The 11,262-nt window shown below is 42.4% G+C and overlaps 1 protein-coding gene across 3 annotated transcripts in view; it reads left to right on the top strand.

Annotated features, from left to right (window-relative positions):
* PAG1 (phosphoprotein membrane anchor with glycosphingolipid microdomains 1) overlaps window positions 1–11,262 on the top strand; it is a 167,495-nt gene that overhangs the window by 143,691 nt on the left and 12,542 nt on the right. For all 3 annotated transcript variants that reach the window (XM_006168928.3, XM_006168929.3, XM_014584337.2), the window contains 3 exons: window positions 2,397–2,493; window positions 3,217–3,818; window positions 8,453–8,512. In XM_006168928.3, coding sequence (XP_006168990.1) covers window positions 2,397–2,493; window positions 3,217–3,818; window positions 8,453–8,512 — 759 coding nt within the window. The remainder of the gene's footprint in view (window positions 1–2,396; window positions 2,494–3,216; window positions 3,819–8,452; window positions 8,513–11,262) is intronic.

Raw genomic sequence — 11,262 nt, 5'->3', positions numbered from 1 at the left:
GGATGAGTCATGAGTATAGAGCGAGGATGGGTGTGACATGCAGCCAGCAGACACAGTCAGAGTTCACCCAGGAGGCATCTCCAGAGGAGATCGCCTGACCTGTGAATTCACAGGACCTTCTGTACCCGACCAGGCAGGACCTCTTCGAGACTCCCCTTTCCTCTTGGGGCCCTAGGGCTGCCCTTCCCTTCTTTTCTTCATGCACACACTCACTTTACCCACCCACAGGTCTCCTGAGCCCTCAGCACCTCTCCTCCCTGAACCCCATTCTCACCTCATTCCCCTCTGGTTGCCCATGTCTTTCCATTTCTCCACTGTCCTGTGCTGTGTGGCCTTCGAGAAGGTGGGAGGATGGGCAGAGCCTCCCTTGCTGGGTCTCCTGTACACAGATCCCAGGTCCTCATCTTCCCTCTTCCCACCTCCCTCCTCCAGGCCAGTGGGGCTGTGAGGTGGAGCTGGGGCCAAGACCTCCGCCCCTCACTCCCTTCTGGTGCCATGGTTCTCAGTGCAGCCCAGGCCATGCCAGCAGCAACATCCTGGGGTAGGGCCCAGTGAATGGTTAACACCCTCCAGGTGATTCCGATGTGCACTCAAGGGTGAGAACCACTGCTCTAACCCTTTCATTCTGCCATTCCGCTCAAAGTCAACAGCAGCTCTTGGTGAGCCAGGACGAATGTGGCAGGTGCATAAATGGAAAAAGCCAGGCCTGCTTATTTTCTTTCTCACACACCATACCTTAATTACTACCTTCATGCCTCACTTACCTCAGTGTACATAGAGAGAAAGAGAGAACATGCGTGCCTACACATGCAGTACTACCTGTGCGTGTGCACACATACACATGCTTGGACACTCAACTTCCTTTGAAAGTTTCTCAGTTCCTTAATCTCCGCCTCATAGAAGCTGAGATTAGACTTGACGGTTAGAACCTAGATTATGGTGACTTCGGCTGTAATGGATTATGGAGTTATGGACCCACCTGGGAGCTATCATAACCCCCAGGTTCCTGCCCAGTTATAACACCATTTCTGGGGCATTAACACACTTGTACGTCCCCATCTCGTAGGGTTCATCAGATGTGAGCTCCATGAACTTGAAACAGTTGACTCCCAACCAACTTCTGCATCATGACCCAGCATGGGCTATTTGCTGTCTCGTTTGCTTATTAGACTCCCATCAGGAGTCAGAATTTGTGAGACCAGGGTTAGCCAGTGCTTTTCTAGAATCTTAGGGTGCTGGAGTCTTCCTGGATCATCTGTGGAGCTTCCTGCTTGGCAAGCTACCAATGGGGTAAGGTCGAAAGGTCAAAATCCTGAAAGGAGATCATGGCATGACTATCCCCCATTGGGGTGCTTTCTCATCTTCCTCTTTCTCTGGTGAGTTGATGCTCCCTCTTGCAAATTACATATAGGATAGCCAGGGTTCCTACACTATTTTTTCATCAGAACTTCTCATGTGGAGTCCTGGAGCATCCGGTAACCTCTGGGCTCATGCAGGCCATAAATAGAATGAGAAGAATTCCTTTTGACAGAGACACAGGTCTTAAAGAAATACATAAACTACTAATTTGCTGGCTTATCTTAGTGATAGCTCAGCCTGGTGTATTGTTACACATTCATTGGTCATAGTTACACGTTTTAGCCCCGTGGAAAGCAGTCAATGTCATTCTTCACCTCAGGCGTCCTCCATTTGTGAGAGTAAGACTTACGAAGCTACTGTCTAGCATATCATTGTCTTGTGAACCTTGAAATCAGAGATTTGGCTGCTTCTGAAATCGTCTCAGCAATCAATGGTACTGTCTACCTCTGACCAGATTTACATCTATTCCCTTCAGATGACAAAGGGCGATGCTTTCCCCTGTTTCATGGTCTGACGCACCTTTACGAATAACATTTTGTACCAGCTGTGTGACGAGAATGAGGCTGCCTCTTTCTGGAGTCAGTCTTCGCTGACTTCCGGTCCCCTCTGCCTTCTGGTCCCCTCCTTGTCTTGAGCTAAGGGAATTGATATCTCACAACCGACCTTACCCCGTTGGTAGCTTGCCAAGCAGGAAGCTCCACAGATGACCCAGAAGACTCCAGTGTCCTAAGATTCTAGAACAGCACTGGCCAAACTTCCTGCAAGGATGGCAGTGCTCCATGTCTACACTAACTGATGTGATACCCACTGACCACACGTGATGGCTAAGCCCTTGCAATGTGACTCGTCAATTGAGAAATTCCATTTTTTCTTTCACTTAATTTAAATCGAAGTGATGGCCTCCTGGGTTTTTTCTTTTTTTTTTTCGTGGTTGTTGTTCTTGCAATTTTAAGATTTTTTTTAAAAAGCTATGAATATTCTCCTCTGCTATGCTGTCTAGATTCCTAACCATGTGAGCATTTGGGATTTTTTTGCAGCCTTCAGACAAGGAGATGTTCAGCCGCTCGATAACTAGCCTGGCAACAGACGCACCTGCCAGCAGCGAGCAGAATGGAGCCCTCACCAACGGCGACAGTAAGTTCTGCAGAACTCCGGCTTCCCCTGCAGCCTCACCACCTACCGAAGTGCTAGGCTTCAAAGACATAGCCCCAAAAGGAGGAAATGTGTTCTGTGTTCTTGCCCATTTTCAGCACTAACACTAGTTTTAGTAAAAAAAAAAAAAAGAAAAAGCTCGTTTGGATAATATGTACCACTTATTAATTTGCTTCTGTGCCTGGCATCACTCTAAGGGTTCTTTCTATAAGTACTTACTTCCTGCTGTAACCTAGCAGATTACTATTATTCATAATATTAACATTATAAGATAGATAAACTGTAGTTGAAGTAAGAATATTAGGTCAGCCACTGGTGTGGTGGTGTGAAGGAGGCTGGATCCCACATGGTGACTGGACAGTTCAACTGAATCCAGTGGTTTGAAAACATGCCAGGTGCATATGTACACGTCCAGAATCCTGAAAGGAGATCATGACGTGACTATCCCCCATTGGGGTGCTTTCTCACCTTCCTCTTTCTCTATGTATATGCATGTATATATATGTGTATATATGTGTGTGTATATATATGTATACATACATACATACATACGTACACCTCCCACACACACACACAGTCATAGCACCTATAATATGTAGCTGAGAGTTAAGAAAAGACCTAGAGTTTTGCTTTAACTTTATATGATCTGACTCACTGCGATGTTAAAGAATTCTTTCTCCACTTTTAAAACGTGGACTGCTTCAGTTCTTTCAGAAGACAGTACCATGACCTGCATGCAGCACTATGAGGAAGTCTTGACTTCGGCCTCGGACCTGCTGGACTCCCAGGATAGCTCCGGGAAGCCAAAATGCCATCAGAGCCGGGAGCTGCCCAGAATCCCACCTGAGAGCACCGTGGACACCATGCTCAATGGGAGAAGCGTGGATGGAGACCAGGGGCCCGGCATGGAGGGGCCGTATGAAGTGCTCAAGGACAGTTCTTCCCAAGAAAACATGGTGGAGGACTGCTTGTATGAAACTGTGAAGGAAATCAAGGAGCTGGCTGCAGCCACACAGCTGGACAGAGGCCACAGCAGCAAGTCAAAGTCTATGTCCACCTTGACAGAACTCCCAGGGCCGCAAACTGAGGGCAAAGCAGAGTTTGCTGAATATGCCTCTGTGGACAGAAACAAAAAGTGTCGCCAAAGTGTGAACGTGGAGAGCATCCTTGGAAATTCATGTGATCTGGAAGAGGAAGCCCCACCTCCTGTCCCCGTTAAACTTCTGGATGAGAATGAAAACCTTCAGAAGGAAGAGAGAGGGGCAGGGGAAGAGCAAGCCCCAGCAGGGACCAGTGAAGCCAATAAGGTAAGTTCGGCATTTTTGTTTCTGGACCTTTTGTCAGAACTAGGAATCAGTGAGCCCTAGGGTTTCCACTTGCACATTGTTTTGGAAAATATATTCAAACACTTTCAAGTTGGTGCAATGATGAATGCTGTTTCGCTGTAAGCTTTGTTTGGCTTTTTGCCCCCAAGTAATAAAATACTCAAAACTCATGTTGATGAAATATTTCTCTCTCAGCACCTTATTGGATATTTTCCAATATTTGCATCATGTCTAATTAGGGCCATTATTTTCCTTATTTTGAAGACCAAGAATTAAACAGACAAAATGTATCTTTGCCATACATTTTACCTCTTCTGCTTGTTGCTGCCTCAAGCAGTGTGGTGATCTTCCCCTTGTGGGGTTTCCAAAATCCAAGAACAGCAACACACACAGCTAGGAGCAACTCACAGAAGCCACTGGTTATATCTGATCATGTAAACATTTGTATAACTCAACAAGCGAACTTATTTTGTGACAATTTCTGAGCAGTAACCTATTTGCTCTTAAGTTTCGATAGTCAACAAAGCACTCAAATATGCTATTCCTAATCCACGGTCTTCTCTATGTGTGTCTGTAACTTGGTCTCTGAGCCAGTGAATTTCACATCTCCAATTGTCAAGATCTCCTTGATATTTAACTAGGACTTCAAGCAAATAACATCTAATAGGTCTTCTCTACAAAGAAAAAAAAAAGATTCTCTTCTACTCAGGTTTAGTAGGAAAGACAAGTAGAGGTTAGTCTGTCAACAGTAGCCTTAAAACATTTCTAAAATTCAGGACCACCAGCTGGCATTGTGGTTAAGGTGTTGGACACTCCCACATGGTCTACCACCATTTGAGTCCCAGACCTGGTGGCTTTCTTTCTCACTTTTCCTCTCTCTCTCTCTTCTGTGTCTCTCTCTGGTCAAAATTTTTTAAAAATGAATGAATAAATACAAACAATTCTTAAAAAAAATTTCTGGCATTCATGGTCAGAAGAGCAGCTACAGTTGTATAGATTCAACCAAGGAAGTCTTTCTTTGTACTCTTCTCTGAGAGCATTTCAACTTTTCATACTATTCATGAAATCAATTGTTAAGAGCACTATTATGTTATGAACATGTTAAATAACATGGTCCTACAATGCAACAGTGCAAAATAATGTGTTGCCCTTTGTATAACCAGAGATAATAAAACCTATGAAAAGTCCATGCTGCCTAAACCAGTTAGAACATCTGACTTACGAGGGTTTGAAAGATAAGCGAGTCAGTCATCTAAGCTGTGCTAGTACAGTTTTCCAGATTCGACATTAAAAACTGGAAATACTCATCTGGGAATGAAATTCTCTTTCTGCCACATAATAAGAGTGACTATTTCATCAACTCCTTATAAACAATTCTAATTTTAAGCGAGTTGAGATTTTGAAATGTTTACTATTCACTGCAACAAGATTGTAACAAGCACCTACTACTATATGACGCACAGTCTTTTTGGTGCTGGGAATACGCCAATGAACAAAACACATTCGTGATCAAAAATTCCTGCCTCTGTGGAGCTCACATGCTAATGGGGAGATACAGATACATAGGCATAAGTGTAAAGTCTTTAAGAAAAAAATGGAATAAACAGAAGTGGGGAAATGGGATGGAGGACAATTTTAGGTAATCAGGATCTGCCTAGCGAGTAAGGTGACATTTGAACTGAGTTAAAGGAGGTGAGGGTGTCGGAGATCAGCAGTTAACGTAATGGCTATGTCGCTGGACTCCCACGTAGTTGACCATGGTTCGCGTCCCGGACCCAGTTGCTTAAACCTCACACCAGGGACATGTGCGTGCGTGCCCAAGATCCCGAGAAGAGAATGGAGGAGAAGGGATTGCAGCGTGACCATCCCTCTGGGGGGTGATTTCTCGCTTTCTGTCTCTATGTCTCTCTCTGTCTTTCTGGCGAGCACACGTGCCCTACAGCGAAAACCTCTCCCCCCCCCTCCAAAAAAAAAGGAAGTGAGGGTGTGAACTGGGCACTTTTGGGAGGAAGAATAAACAAACCAGAGGAGATGGCCAGGGTGAAACCCCTGAGGCTAGACCATGCCTGGCTTGCTAAGGTGACTGGAGAAGAAAAAGCAAAGATAAAAGTAGGAAAGAGAATGTAAGCTAAGTGCTCAATTCTGGATGGCCCCAGCTTATAACCAAAATCAATAGTAAGATTACTATTGATTAGAGCAGTAGAATGGTGCAGTTCAGCCTATGTGTTTGAAGGGTCCCTCCAACTCTAGTTTTAAAATAGGTCATAAAGGGAGGAATTGAGGAACCCAGTGGTTTCTTCTGATAAATCAGATGAGAGATAGAGGTGGCTGGGTCAGGGCAGAGGCAACAGAAGTGATGAGAGTAGCCAAGCTAGAGCCAAGAGACTTACAGATGGATCATATGTGCAGTAAGAGGAAGAAGAGACAGCGAAGAGCTCAGGGGTTGCCCCGAGCCACTGGAAGGATGGCATTACTGTGAACTGAAGTGCAGTGGACAGCAGGCAGAGAAGGTTTGAAAGGAAAACTGTGCATTCAGCGTTGAGTATGTTTAGACTGGGTCATGGATTGATCCTCTAAGGAGGGACATCACATAGCAGTTAGACAGATCCATGGGAGTAAGAAGAAAGCCAGGGCTGGATTTGCACACTTGGGAGTCATCAGCAGGGATCTTTTTTTTTTATTTTTAAGCCATGAGATTGGATGAGGTCACAGAGTAGGTGAGTATAAATAGGGACTAGAAGAGCTCTAAGAATAGAGATATGAAAAAGGAGCCAGCAGAAGAGACCAAAGAAGGAAAGATAAACAGGAAAGTGCTGGGTCCTAGAAGCCAAGAGAAGAAAGCGTTCAGGACACAGTGACCACGTGGCAGATGCAGAGCAAAGGTCTGGAAAGAGGCAGCCCTCAGTGCCTGGCAGTCTAGGTAACCTTGACGAGAGCGGGGTCCTTGGAGGGATAGAGGCAGAAACTTGACTAAAATGGGGCTTGAGAAAAAAATAGGAGGAGAAAAATGTAAGTGCGTTTGTTCCATGAATGGGAGAGACAACATCCCCACCAGAGTCGCGATGTCACAGTCCACCCCAGCTTCACCTGCCCTGGATCATGGAAACGAATGCACACTCAGTGTGGACAGGGAGGTCTCTGCATGCAAACTGCAGCCTCGCAGAGCGTCACATTTGATCCCTGTGCCACCATCATCCCTGTGCCACCATTAGCCACTGAGAAAAATTATTGGAGCAACTTGTTAGACAACTCATTTAAGATATTTTGCTATAAAGAAATAGGAAATAGATAGAGCTAAATGGGGAGTGGAGTTTATTTTGTCTTTAGAATGCAAGCAATAACAGCATGCTTGTATGTGAATGAGAATAAGCCCATAGAGAGGGAAAAGTTGCAGACATAAACTAAATAGGAGAACTACTGAGCTTTATTCACATGTGGGTGTGAGGGGTCAGGGTCTACTGTGTAGGAGGGGCTTGCCCTAAAGAGCCACAGACGATGTTCATCTGTGGTAACAGAGAAGGAAGATAGAGGAATGCAATGGCCAAGGCAGTTCCAAGAAATTTCTTCTACTCACTTCAGTTTTCTCAGTGAACTAGGAAGCAAGGTCATCAAATGAGAGAATGGGTGAGGTGGTGATGGAGGTTTGGGAAGAGGGGAAAAGAGGAAATAGAAGAGTAGGGCCTGGATGTGTCAGGGAAGTCTGGTGTGATACAGAGCAGTGTTATCAGCTCACTTCAGGCTGAATTCACCAGTGATAAGGGAGCGTAAGTTTGACTATAGCATCTGACTGTGGAGCTTGAGGTTGGTAAAGCAAAGAAGAAAAACACCCAGAAGGGGAGACATTGAAAAGACGGTTAGATCTAGACAGTGTTAAAGAGCAGTGAGTAGGACGACACACGCAGGTCTGAAAGAGGCTGCGAGAAACTGGGATGGTGGATGGACCGTGGTTTAGGGTAAGTGAAAATTCTGAATACAGCTGTGACAGTGAGCGGTAAGGTTGGTGGTGGGGAAGAAGATGTCATGAGGCAGAAGAGTGGGATTTGGAAGGACACACATTTATTCAAACCACAATGAATTAAGACAGATGTGTTAGAGACAGAATCAGTGAACCAAGAGCCAAAAATCATTGAGAACTTAGGCAAGAGGCAAGCCACAAAATAAATCTGGGTTGATTTCTCCATTAGCTTTGAAAGCTTTCAAATGATTTAGGATCCTCCTCCTATATGCCTGCAAACTCTAGAAATACAAAATTCTGGCATTTGATAAACATTGTGATCTTTTAATGTCAATCTTTTATTGATCAATCTTCATTTGAAGATCAATTCTTCAGTGACAATTTGGGATTGGAACAGAAATCTAAATAAATATTCGAGGCTATTTGTAACTACAGAATCAATTTTAAAATTAGAAGGAATTTCTCCACATACTACTACTAAATATCCAAGAACATCATATAATAATAGTTACATAAGCATTTATCACATGCTTCGCATAATTTCTTTGTGGTTCTACAGAAATTCTTTGAACACATTTCTACAGGTATAGAAGGTTGGATTATTTCATTCTAACTATTCAAACTGCTTTCCTTTGTGTGTGGTTTGTGTGTGTTCTGACAGAGATTTAGTTCATTGTCATACAAGTCTCGGGAAGAAGACCCGACTCTCACAGATGAAGAGGTAAGTATTGTTTCTTTTTAAATAACCTGAAGGCTTCTCAATGAAGAGTATAACTTCTTACTTTGGATAGATGCACTGTACTGTTTACCTTTGTCTGAATGAGCTGAGATTCTCTCTTATGGATATGTTTGGAGATCAAGGCTTGGGGATATTGGTGTCACAGTGGTTCAGAGAGAGTGACTGGCAGGTTCTAAGAAAAGAAGGATGATGAGACCAGCAGGTGGCATAGTTTTTAAGGTACTAGACTCCCACATGGCCATCTGCAGTTCGAGTCCCAGGCCTGACTTTCTGACTTTCTCTGTATGTGTGTGTGTTTGTGTGTGTGTGTCTGTCTCTCTGTGGTGAATACACATGCCTTATAGCAAATTTGAAAAAATAAATAAATAAAATTAAACAAATGATTCTTTAAAAAAATAAAAGGATGGCAAGATGAATAGGTAAGCTAAATATAAAACTGAGTAGGAAGGACAGATTCAAAAATGAGAGAAAAGTGAGGGGACAAAATAAGAATAAGGGAAATTTCAGTATGGGAGCTTTTATAAGCCATCAGGAAGAACACACTAGAAAGAAATTAATAGTGGGTTGAAAAATTTAGGATATTGGAACAAGTGGGTGTAGGGAGATTTGATCTCACCTGAGAGACTGAGGAACAAGGTTTCAGTGAGGGATTTTAGATGCACAGAGCAGGCTAGCTTCAGGAAGTACAATTCCAGCCTGGAGCTAGGGTCAGACAGCAGTCAACAAGAATAGATTGTATATCTCCAAACATTGGGCTAAAAATGCACAGGTGAGACTTTCAGTGAAGCCTTAAAATTATAAGAGCCAGTATATAGAAAGAATTATTCAAAAGTTTATGAAAATGTGTATTATAAGAAAACTATGTATGACCTTTTTTAAAATAATTATTTTATTTTATTTATTTTTTATTAATTTGATCAAAGAGACACAGAGAGAGGGAGAGAGAAGGAAAGTGATAAAGCAAGGTGGGAATCCAGCACCTTAACCGCCTCGCCACCCATCGGCCCCACTATGTATGACTTTTAAGAAAAAGATTTTGCATCAAAATAAACTCTTACTTTAATTCCATTTTGAACAATCTTTCTGAAGTCCTTCTCATATGTGTTATGTCACCTTAGGCTCAGACAGAAAGCTGACTACTTTAATTGATCTAACCACACACAGCTTCTATCTGGAAGTCCTAGCATTGTATCTAAATAAATATTCGAGGCTATTTGTAACTACAGAATCAATTTTAAAATTAGAAGGAATTTCTCCACATACTACTACTAAATATCCAAGAACATCATATAATAATAGTTACATAAGCATTTATCACATGCTTCGCATAATTTCTTTGTGGTTCTACAGAAATTCTTTGAACACATTTCTACAGGTATAGAAGGTTGGATTATTTCATTCTAACTATTCAAACTGCTTTCCTTTGTGTGTGGTTTGTGTGTGTTCTGACAGAGATTTAGTTCATTGTCATACAAGTCTCGGGAAGAAGACCCGACTCTCACAGATGAAGAGGTAAGTATTGTTTCTTTTTAAATAACCTGAAGGCTTCTCAATGAAGAGTATAACTTCTTACTTTGGATAGATGCACTGTACTGTTTACCTTTGTCTGAATGAGCTGAGATTCTCTCTTATGGATATGTTTGGAGATCAAGGCTTGGGGATATTGGTGTCACAGTGGTTCAGAGAGAGTGACTGGCAGGTTCTAAGAAAAGAAGGATGATGAGACCAGCAGGTGGCATAGTTTTTAAGGTACTAGACTCCCACATGGCCATCTGCAGTTCGAGTCCCAGGCCTGACTTTCTGACTTTCTCTGTATGTGTGTGTGTTTGTGTGTGTGTGTCTGTCTCTCTGTGGTGAATACACATGCCTTATAGCAAATTTGAAAAAATAAATAAATAAAATTAAACAAATGATTCTTTAAAAAAATAAAAGGATGGCAAGATGAATAGGTAAGCTAAATATAAAACTGAGTAGGAAGGACAGATTCAAAAATGAGAGAAAAGTGAGGGGACAAAATAAGAATAAGGGAAATTTCAGTATGGGAGCTTTTATAAGCCATCAGGAAGAACACACTAGAAAGAAATTAATAGTGGGTTGAAAAATTTAGGATATTGGAACAAGTGGGTGTAGGGAGATTTGATCTCACCTGAGAGACTGAGGAACAAGGTTTCAGTGAGGGATTTTAGATGCACAGAGCAGGCTAGCTTCAGGAAGTACAATTCCAGCCTGGAGCTAGGGTCAGACAGCAGTCAACAAGAATAGATTGTATATCTCCAAACATTGGGCTAAAAATGCACAGGTGAGACTTTCAGTGAAGCCTTAAAATTATAAGAGCCAGTATATAGAAAGAATTATTCAAAAGTTTATGAAAATGTGTATTATAAGAAAACTATGTATGACCTTTTTTAAAATAATTATTTTATTTTATTTATTTTTTATTAATTTGATCAAAGAGACACAGAGAGAGGGAGAGAGAAGGAAAGTGATAAAGCAAGGTGGGAATCCAGCACCTTAACCGCCTCGCCACCCATCGGCCCCACTATGTATGACTTTTAAGAAAAAGATTTTGCATCAAAATAAACTCTTACTTTAATTCCATTTTGAACAATCTTTCTGAAGTCCTTCTCATATGTGTTATGTCACCTTAGGCTCAGACAGAAAGCTGACTACTTTAATTGATCTAACCACACACAGCTTCTATCTGGAAGTCCTAGCATTGTAAAGTTTATTCA

This window comes from Tupaia chinensis, unplaced genomic scaffold, assembly GCF_000334495.1.
Source record: "Tupaia chinensis unplaced genomic scaffold, TupChi_1.0 Scaffold146445_1, whole genome shotgun sequence".
Taxonomy (NCBI): Eukaryota; Metazoa; Chordata; class Mammalia; order Scandentia; family Tupaiidae; genus Tupaia; species Tupaia belangeri.
This window is presented reverse-complemented; position numbering and strand designations above follow the sequence as displayed.